Source organism: Acinonyx jubatus, chromosome D1, assembly GCF_027475565.1.
Source record: "Acinonyx jubatus isolate Ajub_Pintada_27869175 chromosome D1, VMU_Ajub_asm_v1.0, whole genome shotgun sequence".
Taxonomy (NCBI): Eukaryota; Metazoa; Chordata; class Mammalia; order Carnivora; family Felidae; genus Acinonyx; species Acinonyx jubatus.
This window is the reverse complement of record NC_069390.1, coordinates 2,232,545-2,245,332: the sequence shown is the minus strand read 5'-3', so window position 1 is coordinate 2,245,332 and position 12,788 is coordinate 2,232,545. Positions and strand designations below refer to the sequence as shown.

The window sequence follows — 12,788 nt, the reverse complement described above, 5'->3', positions numbered from 1 at the left end:
GTCCCTGTCCCTTCATGAGAGGGAGCGCTCCCTCCCAGGACACCTGCTGCACGGGCTCTTGCTCGGGACCTGACCTGGGGGTGTCTGTCTGCTCTTTGAGCAGGAGCCGGAGCCGGGGCCGGGAGAGGGCAAGCGCACCAGCCTGCTCCTCCCTGCAGCCCAGGAGCCGGCATCCGGTCCACCCGTTGTCTGCCCGGGGACCAGCCTCTCCCTGGGAGTAGCTGGAAGGGGGAAAGCGGCCACAACTGGGAGTAGCTGGAAGAGCCGTGTTTCCAGCGTGCCCCAGACAAGTGGAACCAGAATGTTCTTGGTTCTTGAAGTAACCAGGCGAGCTGGGGCTCAGACTCCCCGGCCAGAGTAGCCCACGGGTGCGCCCCATCTGGGTCACCAAGCCTGCCTTCTTCCCGCTGACACACAGTTAAACACCCCATCCCGGAGGACAGTCTGCAGAGAAGACGCCTGCATGCAGCTTCCTGTCTCCTGGCTGGGAGAACCCCTGGGGGACAGCCCCCTGGCTGGGAGCACCCCTGGAGGATGGGCCCCGGCTGGGAGAGCCCCTGGGGGACGGGCACCCGGCTGGGAGCGCCTCTGGGGGACGGGCTCCCGGCTGGGAGCGCCCCTGGAAGAGGGGCACCCGGCTGGGAGAGCCCCTGGAGGACGGGCCCCGGCTGGGAGAGCCCCTGGAGGACGGGCCCCGGCTGGGAGAGCCCCTGAAGGATGGGTCCCGGCTGGGAGCGTCCCTGGAAGAGGGGCACCCGGCTGGGAGAGCCCCTGGGGGACGGGCACCCGACTGGGAGGGCCCCTGGAGGTCGGGGCCCGGCTGGGAGCACCCCTGGGGGACGGGCACCCGGCTGGGAGAGCCCCTGGAGGACGGGTCCCGGCTGGGAGCGCCCCTGGGGGATGGGCCCCCGGCTGGAAGAACCCCTGGAAGATGGGCACCCGGCTGGGAGAGCCCTTGGAGGACGGGTCCCGGCTGGGAGAGCCCCTGGAGGACGGGCCCCGGCTGGGAGAGCCCCTGGGGGACAGGCCACCCCTGGAGGTCGGGCCCCCGGCTGAGAGCACCCCTGTGGGACGGGCCCCCGGCTGGGAGCGCCCCTGGGGGACGGGCCCCCGGCTGGGAGAACCCCTCGAGGACGGGCCCCGGCTGGGAGAGCCCCTGGGGGACAGGCCACCCCTGGAGGTCGGGCCCCCGGCTGAGAGCACCCCTGTGGGACGGGCCCCCGGCTGGGAGCGCCCCTGGAAGACGGGCACCCGCCTGGGAGCGCCCCTGGGGGACGGGCCCCCGGCTGGGAGAACCCCTCGAGGACGGGCCCCGGCTGGGAGCGCCCCTGGAGGATGGGGCCCCGGACCTCTGCGGCAGCTGCTGTCCCCGCAGATCCTGACTGATCCAGGCTCCCCAAGGACTCCCGACTGGCACATTCCCCTGGAGCATCCAGAATGAACCTGTTGACAAACCTGTGGCTTTGAGTAACCGCAGGATAGAGAACCACCGTGTGCCTGGGTGATGTGCAGGAGGTTCACAGGGACGGACACGGCTCTGTGAGCATTGGTCCCACTGGCCCAGGGCTCACTGCGAGTGTGACCTTTCAGGGGAAGCCTCCCTCCTGCCGGCCCCTGGCGGACCCACGCCCACTAGGAGCCGCAGCACCGCCCAGCCTGGCGGCTGCCGGGCCTCACTGAAGAAACGCAGGTCACGTGGGAAGAGTTTCGAAGGGCACACAGCTCCGCGGGCGGGGGGCGGCCCCGTCTGAGGGCCCCCCTGCCCGGCAGTTCCGAGGCCTTCAAAAAAGTAGGTGTGTATCACGGGCGGGAGTCGGCACCCAGCGTGTGTGCAGAGCTCTGTCCCTTCGGAGACCGGCCGAGTCCATGCGTGGCCACCAAGAACGGGCGTCCTTGTGGGTGCACGCCTGTGCGTGTGTGTTCACAGGGGTTACCTTCGGGGTCTGAGCTGAACGAGGAGCTGGAGAGGGCGGCTGGGCCCCGGGGGCGGTGGGACGGGACTCCGGGCCTGCTGGCTGGCCGTGGTGAGTCGCGCTGCAGGCCGTAGTGGGCGTGGGTGTCAGAGTTTGTGCCCGGTGCACGGACGGGCAGCGGGAGGGACGTTTGGATGCCGGCCGTCCCCGGAGACGCTGGGTTTCATTTCCCTGCGGGAAGAAGAGTGCGCGAGCTCCACGGAGCTGGGTCCCCGCGGCCTCAGGCTGGCGCTGGTTGTTCCAAACATATTCGGACGGCAAGATGCAGCTCGAAGCCCTGAGAAGCCGTGCCTTCCCCAACCGTCCACGGCAGCCCTGCCTCCTGGCCTGTCGGCGCAGCTGCTCCCTGACCTCACCCCTGCGCAGTCACAGGAAGGGGAAGGCGGGGCCTCTGCCGGCCGGCCCTCAGCACCTCAGGGAACCTGCAGACGCTCCCTTGCCGCTTGCTCCCGAAAGTTCCAGAGCAGCCAGGAGACAGCAGCTCTGGGGGCTGGCCGGCTCTGCAGGGGCTGGGCTGCCGCCGCCTCGGGGCCCCAGGGCTGCCCGCCTGGCTGCTCTTTGACCTCTGTCTCCACTGACCCCCTGAACCACTTGGAGCCGGGCCCACCCGGCCCCTCTTTGGGACCCTCGTGGGCGGGGCCGTCAAGATGCTTCTTTGAGAGGGTCAGGTGAGCATCCGGGCCCACCTCCCGTCCTCACGGCCTCTGCTGCCTATGCCCTCCCTCCCTCCCTAGACTGTTCCCTTTGAGGCCACGGGGCCAGAGTCTCGCACGTCACACGAGACCGTGCCCCCTCAGACGTGCTCAGAATCGAGTGGCTGCCGTCTCCGAGCTCCGTCCTGCCCCGGCCTCTGCGTCCCGGCCCCTGGGCGGCTCGGCTCTGCCCTGGGCCCTTCCAGGGTTTCCACAGATGCCTGGAGTTCAAGGTGGGGTCCCAGCGGGGGGCACCTTGGAAGCAGGGACTGAGCGAAGCCAGCCAGACACAAGGGAGGGCGTGCAGGTGACGCGGTGGCCTCTGGAGGCTGTGCGTGGACTGTGGTCACTGGGGAGTGGGCGCGGGGGCGGCCAGGGTACCTCCGGGCGGTGGAAACTCGCGGAAACCCCTCAGTGAATGCGCTCGGCTGTGTGTGCAAACCGTACCTCGGGGAACCCGCGTTGTCAGAAGTGCTCCCAAGTCGGGGTCCGTCCACCTGAAATCCTGGTTCTCCCCCATGATGGGTTGGGAATTGTGGCCACCCGGGGCGGGGGCGGGTCACCCACGCCCCCGTCCACGCCTACGGGTGAGGGCTCCACAGCGTGCCCGCAGCGCCCGCAGCCCTGTGGCGGCCAGTCTGCCGGATGGGCTCCTGGCCCTGTCCCGTGGGGCCGGGGGCCGAGCAGAGGCCTGACGCACCCCCTCCGGAGCCGGGCCGAGTCGGCCGGATGGCTCCCGCTCCCGGAGGGCTCCTTGGCCCCGGCCCAGCCTTCAGGCACCCCTGGACTTTGGCCCCTGGACACATCCTTCCCGCTCCGGCCTCAGCGCCTGGCCACCTGGACACAGGGGCCGACCAGCCGTTCGGTCTCCCGTCCGCCGGGAGGTAGTGGCAGGTAGAACCCCCCGACAGCAGGGGCCCCAGGACCGTCCTCTGCTGGCCCCGGCCGAACCCTCCGTTCTTCAGAATTTGCAGGCACCTCGTCTGCCTGGGACCCTCCTGGGAGCCCCTGAGGCTCGGAGGGCAGGAGCCGGCACCCCCGAGGGCACGGTGGCCGGCAGAAGCTTGCATTCCCACCAAATACTGACCCCGGCCACCGGGAGGGTGAGGCCCGGGCACACCCTGAGGCCAAGTACTCTCGGGGCACCTGGGCGGGGCCCCTGCCCGCCCCCAAGATGCCAGGCTGACTCAGCGCAGGGAGGGCGGCGGCCGGATGTTACTTTCTCTGACGACCAGACAGGCGTGCCTGGCCCAGCCGGGGCTCCGGGCCTCTTGGGGTCTGCGACCCGGGACCTTCTGCGGCAGACCCCACACACACATCCTGCACCGGCTGCTTCCTCCCCCGCCGGGCCGGGCTGGGGGCTTCCGGAAGGCTGGCTTGGCGGGAATGTCCATCAGGTCTCTGAACCTCCTTGGGTCTCAGCCCGCCCCCATTTCTGGGGGGAGGGGGGGGGGACTGGAAGGTACCAGTAGGGCTGCCCTCCCTGAGGGGTTGCACCAGCTCTGCGATGGGGGTGGGGGTGGGGGTGGGGGAGGGGGGCCGTGAGAGGCGTCCCAGGCCAGGGGAGCACAGAACACCGAATGTCCCTCTCCCATGCCCTTGCCTTGGGACGGCCTTGTGATGTGGAGAACCACTCATCCTCGAAACCCCAGCTCAGAAGTCACCAGCTAATGCCATCACTCTGGTCCTCATCTGCCACCGGACTGTGTGGCAGGCCAAGGAAGGGCGGACACCAGACCACCTGGGGGCTGCATTCCGATCCAGGGTGGTTGTGACAAATGATCACCGACTGGGAGGCTTCGCACGGAAGTCTGTGCCTATTTGGGTTCCGGAGGCCAGGTGTGGGCGGGGCCGGGCTCAGTGGGAGGGTCCCTCCTGCCTCCAGTTCTGGGGCCCCCAGCATCCCCTCAGCCTCTGCCTCCGTGGTCATGTGCCCCCACCCCTCCCCGTGTGTCTGGGAAGGACACCGTGATGGCATTCAGGCCCACCCGGGTGACCCAGGATGCCACGAGCTCCAGGTCCTGAATCGCATCTTTTGTCGTGTCAGGTGACACTCTCACCACATAAAGTCACGTTCGCTGACTCCATGGAGACGACACCCCGGGTTTTGGTCCCCGGACTGGGGAAAAGGGGCACGAATGCAGACTGCCCGTTGGAGGGCCAGCTGTAGGGGGCACGGGCGCCCGGCACGCGCAGGTGGTTCTGCAAACCGGCCGGCAGACGGTCTTGCCAGAGCTCTCACGCCCTTAACACGCCAGTTCCACATCCAGCCGTGAGTCCCAGTGAAGTTCAGGGACGTTCACACGACATCGCGACAATCGCAGAAGCCTGGGCGCAGCAGCCTGAGTGTTATGGGAGGTGATGAAATCCCGGAGTCCTTCCCGGGAAGGGAGGCAGATGCGTGGGGAACACCCAGGACACACGGAACAATGCACACGTTGTGTTTCCCTTCTGCGAAACCTGGAAGCTCCTATCTGGACCTGCGTGTGTGTGCGTGTGTGTGCGCGCGTGGATACAGTTCTTACATTGTGGCAAAGTGCATGTGACATTACGTTACCATCAACCATTTTCAGGTGCACAGCTCGGTGGCGTGGAACACATTCACAGTTCACACCGTTGTGCGCCCATCCCCACCCTCCGTCTCCAGAACTTTCCATCTTCCCAAATGGAAACCGTCCCTGTGAAACACTGACCCCCAGCCCGGGCGCCCACCGTCCGCTCTCCGTCTCCGGGAATCTGGAGACTCCAGGGGCCTCGTGTGAGGGGATCACACGTGAGCATCACGGTCCCCGGGTCCATCCACGTGGTGGCAGATGTCAGAACGTCCCTCCTCGTCAGGCTGAGTGACCGTCCAGGGAGCGGACGGACCACATCCATCCATCCGTCCGTCGGTGGACACGGGGTCGCTTCCCGATCGCGGGACCAGTCCTTCTGTCTGGGGGCAGGTGGGGGCGACCCCCAGGCAGGCTCCGCGTGAATCCTGGATGCAACCCTCGGGTCAGCATCAGTCCACCTCTGGGCGGCTTTCACGTTTGGGGATGGACCCAGACGGGGGACTCCTGGGTCACATGGTAATTCGATTTTTAATTTTGGGGGGAAATGCCTCTTTTTTTTAATTTTTTTTTTAACGTTTATTTTTTGAGACAGAGAGAGACAGAGCATGAACGGGGGAGGGTCAGAGAGAGGGAGACACAGGATCTGACACAGACTCCGGGCTCTGAGCCATCAGCCCAGAGCCCGACGCGGGGCTCGAACTCACGGACTGTGAGATCGTGACCTGAGCTGAAGTCGGACGCTTAACCGACTGAGCCACCCAGGCGCCCCGGGAAATGCCTCTTAACAAGGATGAAAGTTCACTCAAGACAGCAAGAGTGGCCCAGGGTGGCAACATGAGGACACTTTGGAATCGTTTCAGCCTTTTTTATTTTTTATGCCAACAACTGGTTACTATGTTGGCAATTTTTTCTTTTTTAAAGTTTACGTATTTTTTACTTTGAGAGAGTAAGATAGAGAGTGAGCAGGGGAGGGGCAGAAAGAGGGGGAGAGAGAGAGTCCCAAGCAGGCTCCACGCCGTCAGTGCGGAGCCCGACGCGGGCTCGAACCCACGAACCGTGAGATCACGACGGGAGCCGAAATCCAGAGTGGGACGTGTAGCTGACTGAACCACCCAGGCGCCCTAATTTTGGAAAATTTTTAAAGTAGGAAGGGGCTTGATCAAAATGTGCACGACGGGGCCCTGCCCCGCACCCGCTGCGTGAGAGCAGCCCGGCCCCCCGTGTGTCCCCGTGCGGACACCGCCCGGGGGCTGCGAGGACTGACCGCTGTCCACAGGGTGGCAGCCAAGCCTCGCCCACCTCGTCTCCCTCCGTTTCCTTCATCCATATTCATGCTTTCATTCAGGCCTCCGGAGAGGTCCCATGTCCCGGGGGCTGAGCCCTGGGCCATCTTCGGCCAGTGGCATGACGGGAATGCCCACTGGCTCCCCCTCCCCGCTCCCACCCCAGACCCCGTGCCTGCCCTTCTGGTTCTGCGGCCTCCACACAGGCAGATGCTCTAATCGCATCTCTTGGTCAGCGAGGCAGGTGCCTTTTCGGGCCACTGGTTTCCAAAAACATTCCCCAAGGGCCTGGGCTGGGCCCTGGCGGCCCCGACGCTGAGACACTGTCCCTGCATTCCAGGAGCTGATAGTGACCTCTGAACAAGGTAGTGCGGGCTGGATAGGGAGCTCGCCAGGGGCCAAGGGGAGAAAGGCGTTCTGGGCCCTTTCTCTTTGGATCCTTAGTGCCTTAGGAGGCAGGCCCCCCACCTGTGAGACTCCAGCCAAGGGGCTCAGAGGACCAGACGGGGGGACGAGAGACACAGGTCCCAGGGGCCGAAGCCAGGCTGGCGATGCAAGCCTGAAACCAGCCTCCTGCCCTGGGGCCTCTTGCTTTTCCCAGGCTGGAGCAGTAAGGAGAGGGATGCAGGGCAGGCCTGAGTCAGTCACAGGCCGCGACCTCTGGTGCTGTGACTCCAGGCAGCGTGGGCCTCCCTGCCCTCCTGAGGTTCGCGCTTGGAGCATCTGCGGGACCCCCAAGGCCCAGCAGTCACAAAGCTGGTGGGAGCAGTCCTGAGGGCATGCCCCTCCCGGCAACCCGGGGGGCTTCCTGGAGGAGGCCAGAGGAGCGGAGGAGAGGGTCTCCCGGGCAGGGGAAGCAGGGAACCCCATGTCCGGCTGTCCCTGAGCACGGCCTCCCACAGGAAGAGGGTAGTATCGAGCCCCAGGCACATGGGCCAGCTGTGACGCACGGCTTCCTCACAGGCTGCTGTTCCCAGGGCTGGTTGGGCAAGAGCGTCCGGGCCCAGCCTCTCACCGCTGTGGGCATGACCTCACGAGGGGCCTTTCAGAGAGGTGCCCTCATTCCGTCTGGGCCCAGCTGGACAGGACAGCGAGTGGCCTTGGCCGGAAGTTTGGAGACCAGTCTGTCTGCCCCCGGGGGAAGAAGGGGGTGTCCCCCCGGGGCAGGCCCTGTGTGAATCCCAGATGCGACCCTTGGATAAACATTAGTAAACTTGGCTCTGACCCACAGTCTGACGCCACAGACAGAGGCGAGGCCCAGCACGGCCCCACCCCCTTCACTTGGGCGGGGCCGCTTCCTGCCCCCAGGCCTTGGGGCGCAGGAGGAGGGATTGGGTTTGAACCCCTCCGGCTGGCAGTGTGACCTCAGCCGAGTCCCTAACTTCTCTGAGACCCCCACTCCGTTCCCCGCGGATCCAAGAGAGCAACCCCAACAGCCCCCACCTCGTCGAGGGACCATCAGGGACATAGAGGGCGCTGGGGCCCCGTCTCTCCAGCCTGCGGCAGTCCGGCACCCGTCCGGCCTAGAAGCCTGGGGAGGCCCCAGTGCCCCTGAGGTGCAGCCCAAATCCACACCGGGGTCCCCAGTGCCCGGCGGGAAGCCGTCCTGGTGGCTGTCCGATGGCCCAAAGCGGGCTCCCCCTGAAAGGTCTTCCCTTGGGGGTGTTGGCTCAGTGTTTTGCTCCCTCGTCATCCCTCCCAGCCCCCTTCCCCAGCAGCTCCCCCAGATGGGCCTGTTGGGGGTGGGGGGGGGCACAGGGCCCCCTCCTGGCTCCAGGCTTAAGCTGCGGGGAGGGTAGCAGAGGCCGGCAGGCTCCCCACGGGGCGTCTGGGGGATGCGGGTCTCAGGCCCCAGGCCAGGGGCTGTTGGCGGTGGAGATGCCCGGGTGGGCCGGGCCCCCGACCCCCAACCCTCCGGAATCCCCAGCCTGATTCCCACCCACCCAGGCTGTCCCGCCCCAGGTCTCCCTGCCAAGGTCGGAGCCAGGCCTCTCCACCTGCCCTCCCAGCTCTGCCTGACGCACACCTGTCAGAGCACCCCCCCCCCACCCCGGGGTCCCTGACCCGTCAACGCTCCCCAGAGAGGCCCCGCCAGTGGCGGCCAAAGAGAGGAGCGCTGGACCGGCGGGAGGCGGCCTTACCCGGCCTCACCTACTCCCTCTCACTCGCCCTGCCCTTCCGCACCCCCGGCCACACCGGTGGGGACCGCTGGGCAGCTGACACCTGACGCCATTTGCACAGGCCTGGCCCAAGCCCTCGTGTGAGCTGGCGGTGTCCTCCTTCCTCCCCGTGAGCCTGAAGGGCCGCCCTCTGAGAGCTTAGGGGACTTGCCAAGGCCACAGAGCGGGGGGTGGGGGGTGGGGGCAGCTTCACAGACCTGCACCTAGAAGGTCCTGCATTCGGTTCTATGCTCCACTGTCATTGGCTTGAAACCTGGGAACCTGGTTTTCATTTGTACCGCCCCACAGGTGTGCCGCCTGGAGTGCTGGTCACCGCCCCCAGGGGGCTCTGTCCTTCCCTGTTCTGTGCGCAGTCTCCGCCCCTCCCGCCCCGCCCCCACAGCTGGGTTGGGGGGCTGGGGGGCGCTGGAAGGTGGGTGCTCTGGAGCGGTCCCCGCCCCCAGAGACCCCTTCTGAGGAGCCTGGAGCGGGCAGCCGTCACTCCTGCTCCCGTAAACCCTTTAGAGGAAGGGAGGAAATACCCATGACTCAGCCGCCCCGCCGCCCCTCTCCAGGCCGACCCTCCAGCACCCACAGCGCCTAGGGCCGAGCCCCATGGGGCTGTGCAGGCGATGGGAGTCCTCTGCCCAGACGCCAGGAGGACCCAGGGAGGAGGACAGGCCCCCTCGGGGTGCTGTTCCAGCACTTGCCACGTGTTCCCCAATCTAACGAAAGTGTGATTGTCCCCATGTCACAGAAGAGAAAGCCGGCCCGGAGCACCTGCTCTCCGGGTAGGCCCGGCCCAGGTGGGCGAGCGAAGGTTCCCGCCAGGCGCGGCCCGCAGGAGGGTGGGGGCTGAGGGGCAGGTGGGAGACAAGGCCGGCCGGGCAGGGCCATCGGACGGTGTCCCCAGGAAGGGTCCCCAAGGCGCGGGGGGCGTCCGCCGCGAGCCCTCGAGCGGCGGGACTAGCCGCCGGAGCGCCGGGAGGGTGGGCGTCCTGGGCCGGCTCCGTCCCCGGGTGCTTCCCAGGGCTCCGGGCCGTGAGTCACCGCGGGCAGGGCCGGCCGCAGCGCATTCCTCCGCGGGGCCGGCGTCCGGGGCGGGGTTGGCGGGGCGGGGGGCGAGACCGCAAGTCACCCCACGGGGCCGGGGGGCCGGGGCGGCGGGGGAGCGGGAGGGGCGCGGGCGGTCGGCACCGGCGAGCTGACAGCCCCCGGCGGTCCTGGACGGCGGGGGCGTGGCCTCTGGTGGGGCGGGGCCCCGGCGGGGGCGGGGCCGGGGCCCGAGGGGGCGGGGCCGGGCGCAGGCGGGGCCGCCTTAAAGCGTCGCCGGCCGGCCGGGGCGCATCGCCAGCGCCGCCGCCGCCGCCATGAGGACGCCCGGCGAGGTGCTGCGCGAGGGCGAGCTGGAGAAGCGCAGCGACAGCCTGTTCCAGCTGTGGAAGAAGAAGCGCGGCGTGCTCACCCCCGACCGCCTGCGCCTGTTCCCCGCCGGGCCGGGCGCGCGCGCCAAGGAGCTGCGCTTCCACTCCATCCTCAAGGTGGACTGCGTGGAGCGCACCGGCAAGTACGTCTACTTCACCATCGTCACCACCGACCGCAAGGAGATCGACTTCCGCTGCGCGGGCGAGAGCTGCTGGAACGCGGCCATCACGCTGGCGCTCATCGACTTCCAGAACCGCCGCGCCCTGCAGGACTTCCGCAGCCGCCAGGAGCGCGCCGCGCCCGCCGCGCCCCCCGAGTCCCGGCCGGCCCGCGCGCCCTGAGCGCCGCCGCCGCCGCGGTGAGTGCGGGGACGCCGTCCGGGGGGGCGCCGCGCCGTCGAGGGGTCCCAGGGGCGCGCGGGCCGGGGCTGTCGCTCGCTCCTCCCGCGTCTGGGGCCTGGGGGGAGGGGGGGGGAGAAGGGGGACCCACAGGCCGGACGCCGAGCCGCCAGCTCCCTAACCCTCCTCCTTACCCCCTACAGGAGCCACTCACTCGACGACGAGTCGGGGGCCGCCCTCCCGCCGCCCACAGTGAGGACAGAGGCCGAGAGCCATGTCCCTGTCCCACAGAGAAGGACCTTCCCGTGCGGAGCCGCCGAGCCTCGGCCCGCTGAGCGGGCGCGTTAAATTATCAGACTATCTATGTATTTATTTTGATGGTTATTCGTCGTGGAACCGTCTGTGTTCATATGTAGTGTTTGCATCAGTATGTTCATTCCAAATAAACCACCTGACCTGTTCCCTTTTCTACCAGCCGCTGTGGTGCCGTGTGACCTTACTGCGGGAGGGTTGGCGGCCCTTTCGGTGGGGGTGGGGGTGGGGGTGGGGGGAGCTGCCACCCTGGCGTCGGAAGGGCCGGGAAGCCAGGGCACTTTGAATGAACGCAGTGTCATCCGCTGGGCCGGGTCCACACCCTCCTTGCCAAGCAGCCTCTCCAGAGGCTGGGAAGTGCCCTGAGGTTTGGCCCTGGCTGACTTCTGCTCCTGGGCGTGTGTCTGGAAGGACGGGGCCTGGTTTCGCTCAGGGAGGTCACTCCCAAACTGCCCCGCTGAGTTCAGGGCACCCCCTGCACCTGAGCTGCCCCTGCTCACAGCAGGTGCCGGCCCCACCTGCCCCCCACCGCCCACATGCCACCTGTGCCCCCAGCCCCCCGTTAGGGAGCCCTCAGCCCTCCGGCCGCGCAGCCCCTGTGCTCCCCTTGACCCCAGCCCTGCTGGGGCCCGGGCAGCTCCCTGCAGCCCCCACCAGGCCCCGCTGGCCCATACCCACAGTGCTGGAGCGGGGAGGCGGCGGGGCCTCCGGGCAATTGGGGGGAGGCCGGGGCCTCGTACTCCTGATGGTTGGCAGCTGGCGAGCCCTCCCTGTCCGGCCGGGTCCCCGTCCTCCGGAAGTCAGGCCGGCCGCCACCGTCAGTCCAGCACCGCCCGATGGGAGGACACCGGAGGCGCGTTCCCGTGAGGAAAGGTGCACTGGCAGTGACCAAGCCGGAGCGCGGAGGGGGACCCTGATCTCTGGCCGCTGAGGGGGCCTGCATTTCGGGGACCCTTCTGGCTGGAAGGGCGATGCCACGTGGGGGAGGCAGCGGCGTCGGGAGCGAACGACCAAACATCGGGCCCTGATGTCTGTCCCTCACACCCTCACACGGGACCGGGGGAGCCTCCGCGCCGGGTCCCAGGGCTCAGACTGGGGAGGGGCTGTCCCTTTGCTGCGAAGCCCAAGAAAACCATTTCCTGCAAGGAATTTTCTCCCGAAGGGAACAGCACTCCTTACGAAGTCCCTGAGCCAGTGGGGGACTGCACTGGTCCCCGACGGACCCCTGTCCTGCCCCTCCCTGGAGACCTGCCCAGACCCTCATTGGGACAAAGGGTGAAAGTCAAGGTGAGACCCCTCCCCGCCCCCCCCATCCCCAGTGAGGTTCACAAGCAAGCTGGTCTGGTCTGAGCTCTCGGGCCGGAGGGTGGACGGACCTCTGCTCTCTGAGGCCCTGCTGGTTGGACCATGGAATTCTGGGGTTGGGGGTCCTGAGTTGTGAACTAGCTTCTTTTACAGGCAGCCCGTGGAGACGTGGGGAGTGGCCTTCATGGTCTCAGGGTCACCTGCCAACCCCACTGGCATTGTTGTGTCCACACTGGTCACGCTGGCCCCTCTGTGCCCCGGTGCCTTTCTCCCTACAGCTGGGTTGAGGGGTGGGGAGGGGGTGGGGCTCTCCGGGCCTGGGTCCGCTGGCGGGCCATTTCCCTGGGCCTCTCTGCAAGCCTCAAACTCCTCATCTTTGAAAACAACCTGTTTCCATTCACGTGAGGTGACTGACAAGGGCAAACAAGCAGGCAGCGCGCTCGGCCCCGAGGCCAAGCCGGTGGAGGACTGGGGGCGGGTGGACAGCTCCGGTCTCGGGGGGTTTGAGCAGAGCTGTCTGGGCGGCAACAGGGGGGCCTCCTAGCTGGGGACGGACTCCTCGTGGGACGGGCTCCAGGTGGGGGAGGGCCTGCTGCACAAGGACAACTTGGGTGATCAGGCTCTCTCCAGAGCCCTGGGGCCCTGCTGCACGCCCCCTCTTCCAGGAAGCTCTCCAGCATCTGACCCTCCGTCCCTCCATGGCTCACCCCCAGGTCCCCTGTTTAACCCATGGGAATTTGCAGGAC

General features: G+C 67.5%; 1 protein-coding gene across 1 annotated transcript; it reads left to right on the top strand.

Annotated features, from left to right (window-relative positions):
• Positions 1 to 9,983: 9,983 nt before the first annotated feature.
• PHLDA2 (pleckstrin homology like domain family A member 2) lies at positions 9,984 to 10,899 on the top strand. The gene is made up of 2 exons (XM_027045104.2): positions 9,984 to 10,445; positions 10,629 to 10,899. Exon 1 carries the CDS (start codon positions 10,033 to 10,035, stop codon positions 10,426 to 10,428), a length of 396 nt encoding a protein of 131 aa, XP_026900905.1. The 5' UTR covers positions 9,984 to 10,032; the 3' UTR covers positions 10,429 to 10,445; positions 10,629 to 10,899.
• Positions 10,900 to 12,788: the final 1,889 nt, after the last annotated feature.

Bases quoted from the DNA above. Each gene is read 5' to 3' on its own strand.
- PHLDA2 (XM_027045104.2), top strand. From the start codon at position 10,033: ATGAGGACGCCCGGCGAGGTGCTGCGCGAGGGCGAGCTGGAGAAGCGC.